This window comes from Acartia tonsa, chromosome 10 (assembly GCF_053477335.1).
Source record: "Acartia tonsa isolate MP-2025a chromosome 10, ASM5347733v1, whole genome shotgun sequence".
Taxonomy (NCBI): Eukaryota; Metazoa; Arthropoda; class Copepoda; order Calanoida; family Acartiidae; genus Acartia; species Acartia tonsa.
In genome coordinates this window covers 15,817,274-15,838,207 of record NC_137269.1, presented here as the reverse complement: position 1 = coordinate 15,838,207, position 20,934 = coordinate 15,817,274, and the positions used below count along the sequence as shown (strand labels likewise).

Below are 20,934 nucleotides of genomic sequence, written 5' to 3'. Positions count from 1 at the left end.
AACAGCTTGGCCTAAACATATTAAATAAGAGAACGATTTCTTCAATAGAAGTGAAGCTAAATCTGTAATTGTAATTATATTTGTGTGCCCAGTAAGATAAACAAAATAGCAGCACCGATGGGCTCTTAATTTTTTAATAAGCTTTCCTGGGTCGGTTTTAAGTTAATATCAAATCATGATCGACACACAAAAAAAGTCATAACATGTAGTGAATATTGGGGACCAGGGACTGTTTAAACTTTGGGTACTTTTATTAAATTTTGTTTGGCTGGTCTTACAGTGTCCTAACTTTTCAACCACTAATTTGAATCTGCAGCAGTCCTAATTTTGTTTTTCTCATTTGGCATGTATGTATAAGCTTATAGTACATTGAATTATCCCTGACTGACCAACCAAAAAAAACTCAAAGTTTATTATAGAGTAGTTTTGCTATAAAAAAAAAGAGAGGGAGTTTTAAACATGTAAGGGGTGTGAATAAATCTATTAGGATCCACAGAATTTGCTTTGTTAGAGAACAGAAACAAAAACATGAGTTTAGAACTAGAGTACACTTTTGTATTGTTTATTAATTATGGCAACGTTTCTGTAAATGTATATGAGAAAAGCAAAGGAAACTTTATTAAAATCGCTACGGAAAATCTACGAAAATGTAACCTTTTATACAGTTTTATGTATTTAATTAAAAGTAATCCTCATAAACCCATTTACCCATTAAAGAAATTTTCATCGATTTCTTATTATCTTCATTGACGTGGTGGTAAGTTTTATATGAAAAATATTAATGATTAATTTCTGTTAGAGGTAACTGGGTTAAATTTGGCAAGACTTCCAAGATTCTGGCATGCAATAAATTTGTCTGACAAATTTTCATCCAGTTTCTGTACTCCAACGTATTAAACCATAGGTTTCTTGAGTAATGGTTAGGTCAACGAACTTGAAAATAATAAATCCGTGGAGAAAATGAGTTTTAACATTCAAGGGTTGGTTGTCAGGCACTTACAGGGATAACAATTGAATAATTTTATTTGAGATTTCTTAGTTTTAAAACTTATAAATAGCCATTTGTCTAAACTTGACAAATGCCAATATGGAGAGATTAACAATACTTTTTTGGTAAAATAAGTAATTTTTTGTCTTTATATAAGATCTCGGAAATACTTTGGCCAGTTTTGTTTTTGCTTTTCAGAGAAATTTCTTAAAGTCTTCTTAAAGTAATTTAAGGCTATTTTAAAACCACTCGGGGCTAAGGGTGAAATAGTAAGTTGTTGCATAGCTTATCTAATCTTCAGCAAGTTCTGTCCTTCAAAAACACATTTTTGGTAGATTACTGCTGTCTTCGAACATTTGAACCAACCTTAGTCTATAATTAGTCTAGAATAGTTTTGCTACCCAAAAGAATAAAAAACGTAATATACAGAGTGTTTTTTGGGACATTTTGTATAAGAAAAAAATACTTGGCGCTTTAAATAGTGTGTAAAAATGCGTGCATTTTTAAAATTTAAATTGCGCAGCTTGTGTTAGTAGAAGAAAACAGTTATGCGTATTGTTAGAATCGTCATAAACTCTAGTTTTTGGGTGTTTATGATATATTCCTGTGCTACGTATGGTTTAAGAGCTACGTGGTAAAATGTCCCAACTTAAAACTTTTCAACCTTTCTCACATTTTCCAACGTAGCTTCTATACTACAAATAGCATTAATATAATACATATATTTCCAAAAACTAGAGTTTATGACAATTCCAATGGTATGCGTAACATTTTTCTACTATTAACACAAGCCTCGCAATTTGATTTTTAAAATGCATGCATTTTTACACACTCTTTAAATTGCCAAGTATTTTTTTCTTATACAAAATGTCCCAACCCAATGAAGAAATTAAGATATTGATTATTAATTTTTGTCAATGGCAAGTGGATTATATTAAGCAATACTTTTTTCCTATTAAAAAAACACCCTGTATTATTTTTTCTAAAAAGCAAATAACGTACAATCTTCTATTTAAAAAATACAATACAAAACCATACGAGGGGATCTTAAAAACATAAAAAATTACATTTAAATTTTGTCCTTTTTCTAGTTTTTTTTGGTCCCTTAACCATGGTATGAATAAGGAAATCATCTTAACCAATGAATAAATAAAGAGAATACATGAAACGTAGTTTGATTTTTAAAATAAAATAGTGTGTACTTTTATCTTTTTTTCTAATAAAAAAATAGTAGGTTAGCCTCTAGGGGCAATAAAAAATTGTTTTTTGGAATAATTTTTTTCAGGAGTGTCATATCCAAGTTGAAGTCTTATCCACTTAAGAATAGTCTAAAACCAGCCATGAGTAAGAATACACAAATGCAGCCTGACATTTAATTATTTTGTATTGTTGTTATAAATCAAACGGCAAGGCTAAAAAATTTAATTTGTATAAAACTTATTAAGTTAATTGGATACTATAAGAATAAAAACAATAAAATAGATTTTTCTATCTTCATGAAGATTCTATATAAAATTATTCGATGAAGTTTTGCAGTCACTATTTTATTAACAACCTTTCTCCATCAACTCATCATTTTTAGCAGCAAAGATACTCTATAAGTAAATTTACATTTGTCGGTCACGTTTAATTTTTAAGATAGATCTTTGATTTCTTTATGTAGAAATTCCTTATACTAATAGACATCTAGAATATGACTGACTTGGTCCGTCAGTCTGTATGTCGATAATGCTTTGAAGGTCATTCTATTTTTAGTTGTAAAATAAAATATAATATATTTTCCAGTATGGATTCGAAACTGATTAACATTCGCTTGATTAAAACCAGTTCTCTGTTATACTAAAAAATCATGTATCGTAATGTATTATACAAAATTTTATACGTATAGTTAGCCCGGGCCTTCGGTACCTCGGGGCTACAAAAACAGAATTAATCTTCTAATTTATCGTTTTATTGTCAGTGGAAAATTTGTCTATAATACGAAAAGATAAAAAAGTATGAAAAAACAAAACTATTCTTAAGTTAAAAAGTAAATTTTTTTATTTTTTGTGACAGGTTACTTTTAACGTAAATATGGAACCATTGACTTATTATCCTTATAGAATAGATGCACTTTCCTTATAGAAATCGTATTTTAATATACCTTTCATGTGAAAGCATATTTTAATGTTTAAATGAAATCACAAAATTGATAAGAAGAAGATAAAAGTAAATAAGCAGGGAAGCGAAAAGACGACTATCAAATTAATCTTCACCTTTCTCTTCCTTCCAATTATTAAATATTTGTTATAGATCTCACTAAACACTTAATTGATATATTTATTTTAGATAAGCTTCACATAGGTCCAGTTGGTTTTAGTCTATGTCAGTGCCTGCCCAATCTCCCCATGATACTAGAATGTTTGTCTGTCTGTACAGAAAGATTTCACTAACCACTGAACCTATATGGATCTCCTTTACTGTGAAACTTTTTACAGGTCCTTGAATAGTTATTCATCGATAATAATGTGGATTTTATTTTAATATTCGTGGAAAATTGTCTGTAATACGATGCTATACATGATTTTTAGTAATGCTGAGTATCGGTTCTAAAGTTTTAATTGGCGGAATAAGGAAAATGTAAATGCCTTTTTTGAAAAAAAGCCTAAAAATTAAGTTAAAAATGCAATGACCAACATTTCCACCCACCCCCTCGGCCCTCCCCCCTTCTTTCATTCTTTAAAGTTACCCTAGAGGCCTCCAGGAGCGTACCCACTAGAGAATAGAATTCAATAAAGTATAAACCCTTTGAGATCTCAATATTTATCTTTTTATTTATCTCTTTACAAATATTAAATGAAAATGTAAAGAATATAGAGGGGGAGGGGAGATTGTACATTGTTGAATTTTATAATCAACACATTAAACATTTTCTTGCTAATATGCAATTTTCCAAACTTCTTTCTAAAACAAAGTCATTATCATTTTGTTGCAGTCTCTATATATATATTCTTATATCCATGAATTAATTATGTGTTGAGGTGGTGTGTTTTTTTTGTGGGGGGGGGGGGGGGCATGTGTGTGTTTATTGGAACCTGGTAAATATCCCCAAAGCCCCAAAGCAATAATGATTTGTTCCTTCCTTTGTCAAAACACACACGCACCACACACACACACACACACATAATAAATAAATAACAAAACAAGTGTCAATAAATGGGTTTGATAAAATGAGATCAAATCATTTGTATGTTTTTTCAATGTTTTTGATTAAAAATTTGTTTCTGATTTTTTACATTGGCTTTTAATAAAATTGTAAAAACGAGAAAAGTGTTTTTGAAATTTTTTTTATTATGATTTCTAAGGTAATTAGACACACTGTTAACAGTTAGGGAGTTGAATCCATTTTTATAGAAGCAGAACTATAATCTATGATTATGGTTTGGACCCTATAAAACTGTAATCTACCCTTCCACTTTCCCCTCTCTTGGTGAAGATATCTTCAACGCCGATACGATTTTTGAAATATAAGATTCCACTTTCAATAGAGGCGAAACTGAAATCATACATTCATGTTTACATATCAGCGTATTCATAAACATTGATTTCCTTATTTATATCGACATAATAGTAATGTATCATTCTACTTTCAATAGAGACAAAACTGGAATGATACATTCAAGATAACATATTATATATTTAAATCGAAATGGTAGAAATGGTACATATTAGTTAGTTTTTAAAAGCGAAGCTTTTCTATAATTAGGGTCGGTCCGTCCGTACGTCCGTCCGAGATAGATAGCTTTTATTCGTTAATTTAGGCATGTTAGAATTGTCCTATTGATTTCAAACTTTTACATGATGATTCCTGAAGTGGTTAGGTACGATTTAGAAAGTGTACGTTCAATTTAAACATGTTGATTTTTCTAATTTTTAACAGCAAATTTTTATGTGATCTAATTATCCGTTTGATCTGATTTTTGGTATATTGATTCCTAGGACAACAAAGAACAATATTTTAAGCGAAGCAACTCTATAATCAAATCCTAAAAATGTAAGTATGTCCATAAACTCAATAAACATTATCCTGCATCAAGAAGTTTTTCAACAAATTTACTTACAATTTTGCTTCGACTCTTATACTTTTATATTCTGATAATTCAGTTTAGACACTATACAAGTGTTAATGTCCGTTTGTCCTACCGTTTCAGTGCTTCGCTTTTATGGATGTTATCATCCTTGTTTTTTATATTTTTATTAGTTTGAAGTTTTTAAGAAAAAAAGGACCTAAAAATAAAGGTTGCTAATACTTAACAATCAGGCCCATTTCCTGACCTTAATCGTTCAACGCTCCCCCCCCCCACATATCATCTCGGCTCCTATTAGAGTTAGATGGCAAAAAAAATGTGCATGTTCCCTGTTAAAAGTTTTTTAAGGTCAATTAAAATGTTAAATGGATGTAATTTCCTTATTTTTGAAGCTAGAACAATTTTTTCAGAAAATGTTTATCTTAAAGTAAAATTTATATTAGAAATCTCAAAACATAAATTTTCTTATTCGTTGGCTTAACAACTTTGGGGACTTTTACTGAATTTTGATTGGTTGGTTTAACCAATATTATAATACAAAGTTGAACGATGTCTGCCTGTCTGTCTGTCCGTCCATCCATCTGTCCCCCAAGATCTCGGTAACAACTGAACTGATCAGATTCTATTCTTCAGGGTATATACCTATTGGTCCTGTTGTGGTTTTAAGCTATCTTCTTGGGAGGTGGGACAACCCCAACCTCCCCAAAAATGAAAATTCCCCCCCCCCAAAAAAAAAAAAAAAATTCTGGTGATGCCCATAAATTATGGGCGCAGCACCAGAATTTTTTTATATTTTTTATTTTTTTAAAAAATACCTCATGGGGAAAAGCCCCTAGAGGCTAGGGGCGAAGCCGCTAGTACTTACTAACCTAACCATTCAAAATCCAATAAAAGTCCCCAAAGTTGTTAAGCCAACCAATAAGAAAACGTTATCGTAAAACTTGTAATAAACAGTCCATTGTCCACCTCTCTCTCTGCTAGTTCCCAAAGTTTTATAATAACATTTTCATTTTTGTTTGCTTAACATCTTTGGGGACTTTTACTGAATTTTAATTGGTTATTTTATTTAGTATAGTGTCGAAATGTTTCAACCACTGGTGGCAAATTACATTAGGGGTATTTTTGGGAGTGTACATCCATTTATCGGCTATTGTCTTATTCCTTTAGATCCCTGGTGGTGATAAACTTGAATTAAAGTACCTAGAGGTTTTGGACCAGCTAAGAAGGTAATTTTAGTCCAATGTTCCCTTCCTCCATGGGTACATTTAAAGTTGTCTACAGGGAGGGAAAAATGGACGAAAAATTAAATAAATTCTGTCTATAATAACATGAGAAGACATAATGAGAAGGACAGTAGCACCCTGTAATCGTTATCAGAAAGTCTTGAATGTCCATTTAAAACATTTGACGAAGCTTTTTATATTAAGAGTTATAACAATATAAATTGATAAGATACATACAAAATGTTATTGCTTCTAAGCGACGTTTTTTACACAAATGGTTGGTAGAAGTCTGTATGTCTAAAATAATCACTCTTATGGTTTGCAGGTTACTATAACTATGTCTTTTTAATATGTTCACTCCTAGCAAAATAAGGGAGGGTTTAAATTTCAGTAGTACCCAAAGTTTTATAAACATTTGTTGGATTTATAAATTTGTTTACTTTTATCTAATCTTAATTGGTTGATGAAAACTGGCATTGTCAAAACTAAACAGCCAAGATTAGTTGTTTATTGCATTTGTTTTTCCAGTTTTGTTAGTCCCGAAGGGGCGAAGGCCCAGTCTAACAAAACTGGTGTTCATATTACAATTTTTACTTTACTATTTGTAGAAAAATGTCTATAATATAATACAATACATGGTTTCAAGTATGGATAAGGTGGGTCTGATCCAGCAGATATTAATTGGTTTCGTAGCCATACTGGAAAATCATAAAAAATCATGGCCAGAATGATGGACAGACAGAAAAGTGAAGTGTAGAGTACCATCGCATTTTATTCTTTCTTAGTTAGTATTCGTATCCAGAGAGGGAGGAGACAATTGAATGCTTATTACAATAGTACACACAGTTTTACAATAACGTTTTCTTATTCGTTGGCTTTGGGGATTTTTACTGAATTTTGATTGGTTGATTAAATTCTGTTTATAAACGTTTGAACCACTAATTTTAATCTACAGAAGGGGTTATTTAGTGCGTCATCATTATGGATGTGCATTAATTTATCGGCCATTGTCTTATCTCTTTAGATACCTGATATGTTTCATAATTTTATTTGTTAGCTTTGTTTAAAGGGACTGTGAACGAAAAAATTTCTCATCAGATTATCAAACCTTAACATCATATCATTAATATAATCTCAAATATAGGGCAAAACTGTCTCTTGTTTCCTTAAAAAACGGCTTTTTCCAACGATTTTTACTATGTCCAAGTTTGGGGAAAAATTTCCGGACTATATAAATGTGCAGTTAATTGTCTTTTTTTCCTTCTTTTCATTACATTAAGTTTAAAGTCTTAAGTATGTGTTATCTATAATACAAAGTAGCTTGATGTTTGTCTGTCCATCCGTCCGTCTGTCCGTCCGTCCGTCCGTCCGTCTGAAGCTTAAGATCTCGGTAACCACTGAACAGATTGGATTCTACTCTTCAGGGTATATACCTATTGGTCCTGTGGTAGTTTTAAGCTATTTTCTTGGGAGGTGAAACATCCCCAACCCCCCCAAAAATGAAAATTTCCCCCAAAAGAAAATAATTTAAAAAAAAATTTTTATGTTTTTAAATATTCTTATATTTTTTTTATATTTTTTTATGCTTTTTTATACTTTTTATATTTAAATTTTTTAAATTTCTTTTCTTCTTTTAAACTTTGTTTTATCAAATTAAAAAGATTGAGAAACCTTACTTCTCCTGTAGGGGCAAAGCCCTAAAAAGGCTAATAACAAATTTTTTGGCGTTATCCTCTTAGAAAATTTTTTTTCAACTTTTTTCAATTTTGTACCCACCCCCCCCCCCCCCCCCCCCGACTACCGACGAACAACTATTTTAGGTTAGGTTAGGTTTTAGGCTAGGGAGCCGAGCGCTGCGGCTAGGCAGGCAAAGGGGCCGAGCGCTGCGGCTAGGCAGGCTAGGGAGCCGAGCGCTGCGGCCAGAGTTCATAGTTCGCTGTGGGGGGGGGGGGGGGGGGTACTCAAATTTTCAATATTGAAAAAAAAATTTCTAAGAGGATATTACCAATTTTTTTTTAAAAACATTAAAAAAGAGAAAAAATTTGAAGGTTTAACAAAAATATAAATAAATATAAAAAGTTTTAAAGAGTTATAAAGAGTTATAAAATGTTATAAAATACAGAAAACAAAAAATGTAAACAAATTTTTAAAATTCTCCATTGAAACTAGAGGCTAGGGGCGAATCCGCTAGTCTATAATACAAAGTAGCTTGATGTCTGTCTGTCCGTCTGAAGCTTAAGATCTCAGTAACCGCTGAACCGATTGGGCTCTACTTTTCAGGGTTTATACCTTCTGGTCCTGTGATGGTTTTAAGCTATTTTCCTGGGGGGTGGGACACCCCCAATCCCTCCAAAAACTAAAAAACCACCCCCCCCCACAAAAAATTTATTTACACTATTTATAAAATCTTAGTAACTGCTAAACAGATTGGGCTCTACTTTTCTGGGAATATACCTACGGGTCCTCCGGTGGTTTTAAGCTATTTTCTAGGAGGGTGGGACACCCCAACCCCCCTAAAAATAAAAAAAATCCCCATTTCCAATTTTTTTTTTTGTAAACAAAAACCAGTAATTGGGTTGGCGGAACCCCACTGCACCATGGGGCGAAGCCCCCATGAACCCCCCCCCCCCCTAAAAAAATTATTGAGCTTTTTGTAATTTTTAAACATTGACATCTTTTAAGAGTTGTCGCACATATAGGTATTAAATAAAATTAACAGAGGAGAGTTTTCAATTTTTGTGTATACGGTGAACAACCTGGGTTTAATTTTTACGAATTGAAATTTTTGTGCATATAGCACACAACCTGGGTTTAATTTTACCAAAGAGTAATTTGGAAAAGAATTACTTTTTTATAAATATAACTCTAAAAAATTCTTATAGGAGGGTTGGCTTTCCATTAACTCATGGGGCGAAGCCTTTAGAGGCTAGGGGCGAAGCCACTAGTAACATATAACATAGGCCAAAGTTAAACTTTATCTGAGAGTGATTGGACAATGGCAGATTGGCTATCATACCTTTTTACATAAAAATTAAATGGTTTGGCAAGGATGATTAATATTTCATCGTCCTTTACCATTATTTACAGTTTTAAAGAATCCTGAGATAAGAATTACCTTTACATAAATTCAATTCACCTACAATGACAGCCAAAATAGACAGGCAAAATTTCTGGATTCTATTTTGTACTTCAGTTTGAATTTTCATTGTTTGGAAATAAATGCACATTTAAAATAATCTTTGTCTAAGAAAAGATAAATATACCATGCCTGATTTTATTTTACTTATTGGGCTAATTACTATCGCATAGAGAAAAGTAATAATAAGTATTTTCTCTGTTGATTTTTTGGTATCTGTGCATATAAAAGGAAACGGTATTATCCTCTTGGGAATTTTTCTATCAATTTTGAAAATTTGGGTACCCCCCCCCCCCAACAGAGTCTGAATTCAATCTAAGGCAAAGTCTTGGTGAACTAGACTTTTCTTTAACCTATCCTCCCTTGCCCCGTCCAAACATACAAAGGCAATGGTAATAGAAGGGGGGGATTTAGTCTAAAGGGGAAGAAAAGGGGGAGGCGGAAAAGGTTTAAATTTGAGTGCTGTGGCCAGAGGTGTTCATTGTTGGGTGGGTACTCAAATTTTCAAAATTTCAAAAAAACTATTTTAGGTTAGTTTAGGTTTTAGTTCTCTCATGCTCCTTCCACGCGCTCCATCCACTTCAACCAATGAGAGTGTGATTCTCATTGGTGGAGTTTTTTTTAGCAAATAGCTTAGCAGATTTTTTTTCAGATGCATATAAATAAGCTGAATGGACATTTTATCGTCAGTCACCCGTGGCTTGTGGTGCAGAACTGTGATTCTGTTCACCGGTCGCCATGCTAGACTAATGAGGCTTATGTCTCCACTTACCCTCCCTCCCACCCCTCCCTTCCTTCCTGTCCAACATAATAATATTTTACAGAAAAAAATTTTTTTGTTGTTAGGAGGGAGGGTACCCAAATTTTTAAAATTGATAAAAAAAATCAAAAAAAGAGGAAATTACCAAGGAAACACCCAAATTTTGTTTTAGTATTTTCTTTGAAATATAAAGATATCTTAAAACTGATTGATTAGGCTTGTAAAGGAACTATTTGAGTATCTTTGGTCAAAAAAGGTCTGATTTGTGAGCATTTTTGACCAAAATGTGGCCAAATAATATTGAAACATATAAAAAGGTAGCACACTTTAAATACTCAGTCATTTACAGTAAAAATGGCTTATATAATTTTGAAGTGAAGAAAAAGGAGGAGGAGTAATAATTAATCCCTTACTTCCTGTAAGCAGTTTATAAAAAAATTAAGATTTGACTGATATAAGCCAAATAAGCAATGTTTTTCATTGATTACCTGTAAGTAATTTATCAAAAATAGCATAATTTGTTATATAAGCCAAATAAATAATAATTTTCATTGATGGCTTATATGTAACTAGAAGCTTCGCCCCTAGCCTCTAGGGGCTTTGCCCCAAGAGATAATAAAAAAAAAGTACTGCTGCTCATAGTCTAATGTGTTCCCAATAAAATTATTATTTTGGGGGGGGGGGAATTTTCATTTTTGGGGGGGTTGTGGGTGTCCCACCCCCCCCCAAGAAAATAGCTTAAAACCACCACATGACTAATATGTATATACCCTGAAGAGTAGAATCCAATCGGTTCAGTGGTTACCTAGATCTTAAGGAACAGACGGACAGACAGACGGACCGATAGACATCGTTCTACTTTTATAAGTAATTTATCCAAAAAAAGAAGCATGATTTTGTTTATTAGCAAAATAAGCAGTAATCTTATAAATAAGTTATCAAAAAATAGCATGATTTGGTATATAAGACAAATAAGCAATAATTTTCATTTTTAGCTTTAAAGAAGAAAAAGTATAAGATAGAATCCATGTAGAAGATTTTGCCTAGCTAGCTTGAAAAAAATTTGAACTTTTGACAGACCCAAAAGTTCATCTAGCTTTTAGTAAAATTGCATGATTACATACATTATCTAAGTTACCAGCAATAAAGAAAGATTGCTGGCCAAATTGACTTAAACCTCAGCTTTATTACCAAATGAATTTCCTAGAAATTCATGTGTATTAAAAAAAGCTTTAACTTTAAAGTTGTACCATGAAAACCTTTTGAAAAAAAACCTATGTTAGAAAAGGGGTCTTTAACTACAAGACTTGCATTTGCTGTGCTGTGGCAATGTTTACATGATTGAGATCTTCAATGAATTTCTGGGTGTCTGAAGAACTGAAACAATCAAATTGCTTTGTATCAAAAAAAATTTTTTACTTACTTAGATCAAATATAAATCAAAAGTTGCTGTTTGATTCAACCATATCTGGAACAAGAACTTATAGATGCTGTAGGTTTGGGCTTATCGCAATCAAACATACTAGCTTCAGGATGATTATTCCAGTTAAAGTCTTGTGAAAGTATAGTAGAACACACTTAGAAGAATCTATACCTCCATATATTAAGATTCATATTCCCACACTGTTTTTGTTTTTAAGTGGAAAGCTTTACAGTAGTCTAATATAGAAGAGAACTTTAAATGAGAAAAAGTTACTTGTAGCAAAGGCAAATTAATACCCTTAAAGGAACCATGCAAGAAATCAACCACTTTAACTGCTGAAAGACTGCCACGAGTAGACCCAATACAAAAAATTTGAAGCCTCTAGCTTCAAAAACAAATAAGTTATAGACATTTCAAAATCATATTTTTAGTACAATGAAAATTTTGAAAGTTTTTCATTGCTAATAATAAAATTTTCATTATTAAAATACGTCGCCTAGAAAATTATAAGCTTATTTTTGGGAGAAACTTAGGATGCCAGTAACTGATAACATTTTTACAATAAAAACACCTTTCTTTATAGTCAAAATCATTAAAAAAAAATCAGTTGAATTTGCGTTGTATTGAGAGTAATGTAGCGTGAGAATGCCAGCCTTTAGGATTTCTAGCCAATCAGAAGTCTGAGTCCATGCTAAGTTTGCTGAAAAACCAATCACAGCTGAGCATCTGTATTACTTACAATAGTTTCATTTTATCCTGCTTTGATTTTACGCTTTCAAACGCAATTTAAAACAAATTTTTTAAAAGACATTTTGACTATAAAAAGGGTGTTTTATTGTAAGAATGTTACACAGTGGGATCTTTTGACAAAAAGCGGGACATCTAAAAAATTTAAAATCAACTTTTATCTATCCTAGGACCTAATAATGGCTGTAAGTAGACAGCTAGAAAAGAAATTTTTTTAAAAATATTAATTTTTGGTGGATTCATGCCATTTTTAAAAAGGGCAGTGAAAAATAGATTTATGTTCATCTTATAATAATATTTTTTGGTTGAGGTATTTTTCAGATACCTGTAGAACTGTATAATTAAAGAAAAATTAAAAAAAAAAAATTTTTGGCGTGTAAATTGACATTTTGTAAGAAAATTTCACCAAAAATATAAATATTTTTAACCCAAAATATCAGTTTTCTCCATTTTAACTAAAAACGGCCAGGAGGGCAATAATAATATTAATATGCAACATGTATTGTGTATAAAACAGTTTTCAATATGCTCCCAGCCGTTTTTGAGTAATTAAGCATTTTTATATTGCATGACTTGAATAATTTTGTTCTTGTTAATTTCAAATTTTCCCCCGTTAGAGGGGGAAGGAGTCATTTTAGAGCCCAAATTCATCTCTGCAATATTTTAAAACTTTTGGAGGCGGATCTTTCTTTACTTCTGCATTATTTGCCTCTGGCGAACCATTTTGCCTTTATTTGCCGCTGATGGCGTGTTTTTTAACTATTTTTACCGTTCCCGCGGTTTTAATGGACATTTAATGGATAAAGGAGTCGTTAAATAAAGATGTTTTATAAATACTTTTATTTTAGCGACTAAATTTGCTATATTTCATGTTTTCTTTAAAAATTTGTATTTCTAACTGGTTTTGATCCAGCAGAAAAACAATTTGGGGGATTTTTTATAATACTTTCAAAACCTTATATATGCATGAGAGAGAAAGATCAATATGCATTTTCTGAGAGAAAATAAGTAATTATGTGTATATTCTTATACAAACTTTAAATGAACATAACTACACTTAGAATAAAGGTATTGCACAAAATCAAAAGTGTTTTGAAAATTATGTTATTGTTGTTTATATCTGTAAAAAAAAATATTAGAAAACATGCCTTACAAGTCTCCTATTTTACTTATTCTGGGCCTACCTAAAAATGCCGGGTCTCGAACTGGGTGCACCTGCCACTATATTCTTGTTTACAAACATTGTTTGCATTAAAGAAATATTTACATAGACGTTGATTTTGTTAAAAAATTCCTATCCTAACCTAAGTTATGAAGGTTTATAAATTTTTTAAAAATAGGGTAGCTTTGCTCCTCCAAAACAGCTAGACATAATTACCAAATGCAAATTAGAAGTTAACAGGAGCAAAATTTAAGTTATTTCTGAGTTAAAGCAAAAGAAATTACACCATTACTTCAAATACAAGCCTATTTATTGAAGTTTACTTTTGTCTACTCTTAATGTCCAAGTATTTGTCATTTGATCCTACTGTGTGTATTAGTTACTGGCAGTCTAAGTTATTGACAAAGATAAGCTATTAATTTTGCTTCCAGACGACGTATTTTAATAATGAAAATTTTATTATAAGCAATGAAAAACATTCAAAATTTTAATTATACTAAAATAATCATTTTGATACTTCTTTAACTTTTTATTTTTGAAGCTGGAGGCTTCAAATTTTTGTATTGGGTCTACTTATGGCAGGCTTTCAGCAATTAAAGAGAGGTATTTCTTGCAGTGTTCCTTTAATAGTTGGTCTTCCATTTATTAATGAATTTAATTCAAAAATTTTAATAGAAACAGATTAATTACAATTTACTTAGCAGTTTATTAGAAATATATAGAAATATTTATCCTACAGTCAAGAATCAGATAACCTGTAGAGTCATATATTAACACAATTGAAAAAGGATATCAATTTGGTCAAACTGGTCCTATAATCCATCAACTTAAAACTTGAATCTAGCAGATAAACACCTTTGTTTATTTTTTGTTATTTATGAATCATTCCAGTAATACAGCAAAGGAATTTTTCAACCATATAATTTCTAAAAAACTATCTTTGTCTTAAGAAGTGCAAATTTTATCTCTTTCCTGTCAAAATTTAATAACTAAGCTAGATTGTTAAGAATTTTATACCTTAATGTTTAAGATAAAAAATAAAACAAATAAAACACAAAGACAAGTTAACCAAATTCAAGTCAAATCACAACTGCTGCATTGATTTCACATTAATAAGTTTTTATTTTTGTTACAAAAGTATCTAAAAGTATACTGAGCACAATTTACAGAAGCACATCTTATCTTCCTGTATTCAAAGTAGAATTGTCTTGTATATTCGTTGAATTTTGTGTTTTCACTTCAAATCTTGAAAATGAAATATCTGCCAAGAAGGAGCAGCTAGTATTTCGTTCTCAATGGATTCTAAATGTCTCTTGGTTTTATTCGAACGCTGCATTGTCTGTTTTGATGGTAAATTTTTTTATACTTTAAATGAGTAAATGAGAGATTACTAGGGAAATATTAAGATGAAATAAATTGAACAAAAAAATTACAAATATATACAATTGAATTAATTAATAAACGACTTTCTTAAAATAATTTTGAATACTCATTTGATACACTTTTTAAAGTATTTTTTTTTTAAATAAACAAAACATCTTTTATATACGCTCTTTGTATGTTTTGTTTATTTAATTAAGAATATACAACGATGTTTAAATTATATATAAAATCTATGCTTTTTTTCATAATTGACATAATTTTAAAATAGTATGGTACATTTCTATTATGTCGATGTTAAAAAAGTAATGGAAGATTACAGAAACATAGATATTAAAAATGTAAACCATGATTCCAGTTTCGCCTCTATTAAAAGTGGAATCTTATATTTCAAAAATCGTATTGGCGTTGAAGATATCTTCACCAAGAGAGGCAAAAGTGGAATCTTACATTTCAAAAATCGTATCGGTGTTGAAGATATCTTCACCAAGAGAGGGGAAAGTGGAAGGGTAGATTACAGTTTTAGAGGGTCCAAACCATAATCATAGATTATAGTTCTGCTTCTATAAAAATGGATTCAACTCCCTAACTGGTTAAGATAACATATATTGCATTGTAAGTTATGCCAAATTAACATCAAAGTTTTATTTATAATAAAATCTCAGTTAAGTGGTATTTGTTCGTTTTTCCTATTGTCTAATTTGTGGACTTCACTTTTTTGTGGACGTTAATATAAAAACGAATTATTTTTGTAAGCCCACAATACTGCGCTATTTGTATATGGACATATTTTCATTGTTTTTGTAGAAACGTTAAATGTAATAATTTGAGTAAGATTGACATGTGTATTGACTTGGTTTAGACATTATTTACTCTTTCAAATTAATTTTTATCCACAAAATACAACAATACCACCTTTCAATAATTCCCTGTTGGTTTGAAACCTTTGATAGCTAAAGATTACTTTTAGATTACAAATTTGTATTAAGTATTGTTACTTACAACAGTGACAGACAATGCGCGATAGATGAATTCTTTGCTGGCTTAAAACCAGTGGCGTGCAGAGGGTTTGCCAGGGGGTGTGCAATTTATAACACCCATCTTACACCAATAGCGAGAGGGGTGTATTATGGAAATCAAGAGGGGTGTATTTTTAGTGCTATTGGAGTGGTTACACCCCCTTAGGTGTCCATCCACCAACTCAAAGTCAAAGAAGGGTCCCTGAATTGATAAATTTACGCGCGAAGCGCGAACATTTTTTTCAGCATCCCTTTACATTTAAGGTGTGTTTGTGCCTTTTTATACATTGACAACCTAGGGAAGGGGGTGTAAAATGTTTACAAAATTATTGTTATCAGTAAGAATCACTACATAACCAACAAAATTGTTGTATGATTAAAACTCAAGACATATAAAGAAGCTACACGAACAAAAATAAAGCTTACCTTGAGATGTAGAAATGTAGAGACACCCAAAAATAAAAACTGAACACTGTAGTAAATTCATTTTTATAAACTTTTCTGTTATCCTCAAAATTCTAGATTGCAAAGACACGCTAATACTTTGATATTTATTTTAAATCAAATATAAATCAATATTCATTACAAAAAAGATTTTGTCAAATCCTAAACTAGGAGCGATAAACACAGACATGTATTTATATTGACAAACCCAAATAACGACTGAAATCTATATTTTGTTATCAAAGCCATAATTTTAATAGATATTTAAAATAAGATGTGGCTAATTTGATAACGAGGGGTATTAGAAAGACCTATAAACTTTTTTGAGAACGCAGTTTTAGATATGTTTAAGATATTACAACCCTTTAATCGCACAAAGACAAATAAGCATATATCCTAACACTTTACTATTTCTACTTTTAAATAAAAAAAGGCAATTAATTAGAAAACAAAGTATTAGAGTGTACCTTTAAGCTATAACATTTTATTTTCTTCCTAATACAAAAAGTGTTCCTTTTCACTTGGGATCTCTTTTTTAGCTCTTTTTTGTGTTCTGAAAGAATTACGTTTATTAGGGGTAATCACACCAATAATCATTTTTTTCAAAACAATAAAAAGTATCAGCATTTACAAAGTAAGTTTAGTAAGTTACTTGGTCATTAACCCTTATACATGCATATACTTAGAATATTCAGAACTTTACAAATAAAAAAGTTATAAGATAAACATTTGAAGAATTTGGCTGAAAGCAAACAATTTTAAGATTTAATTCTAGTGGTTATGTCCAATAAAATCTAATAACTATCATACCATTGCGCATCATTTGATATCAAGCTCAATTCTTAAATAAATGAAGTTTACTATTAAACTTACCACAAGCTCACCTTCTAGCTTAAGTCTTAAAAGATGTATGTGAAGTATAAAGTTATTTAGAAATTTCTTATATTTTCTAAAATAAACCTATGTATAATCATATGTAGATGAATATAGCAAACAACTAGCCCTCTTTTTAAAAGCGAAGCTTTTCTATAATTAGGGTCGGTCCGTCCGTCCGTCCGTCCGTACGTCCGTCCGAGATAGATAGCTTTTATTCGTTAATTTAGGCATGTTAGAATTGTCCTATCGATTTCAAACTTTGCATGATGATTCCTGTAGAAGTTGGGTACGATTTAGAAAGCGTAGCAACTCTATAATCATTACCAGAATGTCCGTACGTCCATTTTAAACATGTTGATTTTTCTACTTTTTTAACAACAAATTTTCAAGTGTTTTAATTATCCGTTTGATCTGATTTTTGGTAAATTGATTCCTGGGACAACAAAGAACAATATTATAAGCGAAGCAACTCTATAATCAAGTCCAAAAATGTAAGTATGTCCATAAACATTATCCTGTTTTTAAGCAGTTTTTCAACAAATTTACCTACAATTTTGATTCGACATTTATACATTTATGTTCCGATTTTTCAGTTCAGATACTATACAAGTGTTAATGTCCGTTTGTCCTACCCTTTCAGTGCTTCGCTTTTATGGATGTTGTCATCCTTGTTCTTTATGGACCCAGAAAGTTGCAGAAATTTTTTCTTCCTCACTGAGAGCGACAAGCTTACACTTTAAAAGTTAAGAAGCAACAAAGATTTTTTTTATCTTAAGACAACTATAAAAATTGTATTTAATTGGGTAATTTTTTAAGTATATGTAAAGAATTTTGAGGGTAAAATCAAATACAAAATTAATTTCATTATAGTGGTGATTTCAAACATTAAAATACTTGTACAAAGTGTAAGATGACAAATCTTAAAACAAATGAGGTTGTATTATGGGGTCTTCAATCGGTAGAGGTGCAGCTATTTAACTAATGCCCCCTCAAATCTTTAACTTTTTTAACTAAATATATGTACTTTTAATATTTTGGTTGGCGTGAAGTATATAATGTTACACAATATTATGTATTCATTTATAGCATACAGGATAAAATTATCATTAATTTGTACTTTGGCCTAGCAATCAATTTTGTTGAGAATTTTAAGAAGCAACTTTAAGTATCCATCTCAAAATCCGAAACCTTTTAGTTGCTATAAAAGAAAGTTTTCTGTCGCATAGCTAGATTCTACAATCAAACTTAAGCGAGTATATTTTTTAAGTATCAAAAATGTTTACAAAAAAAATATTTAAGGATCAAACTATGGTTGATATGAAGAATTAGGTGCATCTGTCACTAGAAAGCACATCAGAACAGCATGAGAAAAAATACCTTTTAACTACAGGTCTTATACTAAAGGATACATTCCTTTACATCTCATATCAAATGTGTCAACTTTAAAAGAAATAAGTTAAATATTTATTTATATAATCTAAAGTATAAAAAGAATTTTTATACTTTTAAATCTCTGAGTTAACAAAGTTGGCTTCAAAAGTTTCCCATATGATTGTAAGTATAGTGTATATACATTACAATCGTGAAAATATGGTATCAACAAATTATTCTTAATTGCAAAAAATCTCTAATCCTTAAACTGGATAAAAAAAAACTTTCTCTATTCTATTCAGACTAAATTTATTAGAGGGAGGATGAAGTCTTAAACATAAAAACTTAACAAATGGTCAAACGTTTATTAAAATTTTATGTTTCCTTTAACCTAATAATGAAGATTTTTTTTTAACTTATTGTGATGTTTTTTAGTGCAAGTAATACATTGATCTACAAAATCACTTCTTTAGAAGAGAAAAAGAAAGTTTAAAAGAATTAAAATATTTATAAAAAATATAGTTTTTGATTGATTTCTAATTAAGTCACTAGTTACCTAATTGGTGGATTAATATATACAGTAAGTAAGTATGCCTATCTTATAAGATACCTTAAGAAGGGACATTCTAAATTTTCATAAGATTCAAAAAAAATATTAATTTTATTTTAAGGGTTAATACAAATCCTCCAAATATAAATGAGTAAATTAGATTAATATCAATCTTAATAACTTTTAATAAAACTAAGTAAGTTCTTAATAATGTAAAGATTATATAACAAGAGCTCTAATATAAAAATATATTCATGCTCTTTTAGTTTCATGTCTTCTATTAACAAGCTCAAATTGGCTTTTTTTATAATTCTTCACTAACATAAAAAATTACCATAAAAAAGTTTACATATAAAACGTTGCTAGCGATATAAAAATGTAGAATCATATAAAAATATTGCCGAAAGGACATTTAAAGAAATTTTTACCGCTGTTAAAAGTTTCCCTTATACATACACACTTGAAAGTTAAGAAGAACAAAAAAATGCTTTCACTTTCATCTTAAAAGGTGGTACATATGGCATTGGCATACTTTTAAAAATAAGCGAAATCATTAAAATGCAAACATAAGATTTGTTTTATACATACAAAAAGACATAGAAATTGAATTATATCAAGCAACATTAAAAAAATAATCAATAAATATTCAAACGATATACTTTCCAAATGTAAAAATAATGTAAGCCACAGTATACTTTTCATTTACACGTCTACACTCGTTGACATTCCTGAAGGAACTGAAAATTATAGAACAAATGGTTTTGCTTTCTTATGTGTCGGGGTGCCCTTACACATCAAAAAATATTTTCATCATATAAAATAGCAAATTCAGATAGGAGATTAGGCAATAAGAAGAATTACCCCACTATCAAGTTACATTTTGTAATTTTTTTGGGGGGCAACAGCAGAAAGTGTCATGTGTGACGTCATAGAAATACGTCTAAAATGGAAGGATGAGAGTAGAAGGGGAAAGGAAACCACTAAAAAAAGATATAAATAATACACGTCACACATGACACTTTCTGTCCCGGGTTGGAGGATAGGGGAATAAATAAACAATAAAACTTTTAAAGGTATTAAGAGTAGATGGAATGCCTTGGCCTTTCACTGCATCAGCACATTACCATGAACAGTTGGGACTTCAAGAAAATAATGTAAAATCAAAAGATTGGTTTTCTCGTTTCAATCTTGATATTCAATCCTCCAAATATAAATTATAAAAAATTTTAAAACTTAATTTTTCACGGTTGTTGAAAAGCACCTACTTATGCATGTGAGTATTTTCTAAGTAATAGGGGGATGGGTCGGTGAGGGAGGGGGGACACACAGGCAGTGAAAGACAGTGCTCTCGCAAGCAAGACAATTTTTTTCATAAAAGTTTTTAAATGGAAAATGCAATAAATTTCAAGAAATAAATTTAACTTTTTTTGATTGCTATCTTAAAAATCAAATCACCAATTTAAAAATAAATTTAATCTTTTAATTTGACCTTAATATTTTTAATATCTGAAGGTTTAAGTCTCACTTTATATAATGTAATGTTTTATGTTAAGGAAATAAAAATGTCTTATTTGTATTATAAGTTTTTTGACACTTGTAAAAAAATAAAAGTCTACAAATTTACCTTTCCTTTATTAATATTCAAAATTCTGCCTTTGGAAAAAAATGGTTCATATGATATAAAACAGTTTTCCCTTCATGCTACTCTGCAATAGCCCAATTTCTTGTTGTTTTACATGGACATAATAAAAAGCAATGGGGAAATTCTGGTAAAAACAAGTAAAATAT

At 30.5% G+C, this 20,934-nt stretch overlaps 1 protein-coding gene across 1 annotated transcript in view; it reads right to left on the bottom strand.

Annotated features, from left to right (window-relative positions):
- Positions 1-16,904, bottom strand: part of LOC145330452 (uncharacterized) — a 47,485-nt gene extending 30,581 nt beyond the window's left edge. The window contains exons 1-2 of the mRNA XM_080175086.1: positions 16,817-16,904; positions 16,332-16,423 (exon numbers count right to left, since the gene is read on the bottom strand). Of these exons, the coding sequence (XP_080031212.1) occupies positions 16,332-16,392 (61 nt within the window). The 5' untranslated portion in view covers positions 16,393-16,423; positions 16,817-16,904. The remainder of the gene's footprint in view (positions 1-16,331; positions 16,424-16,816) is intronic.
- Positions 16,905-20,934: the final 4,030 nt, after the last annotated feature.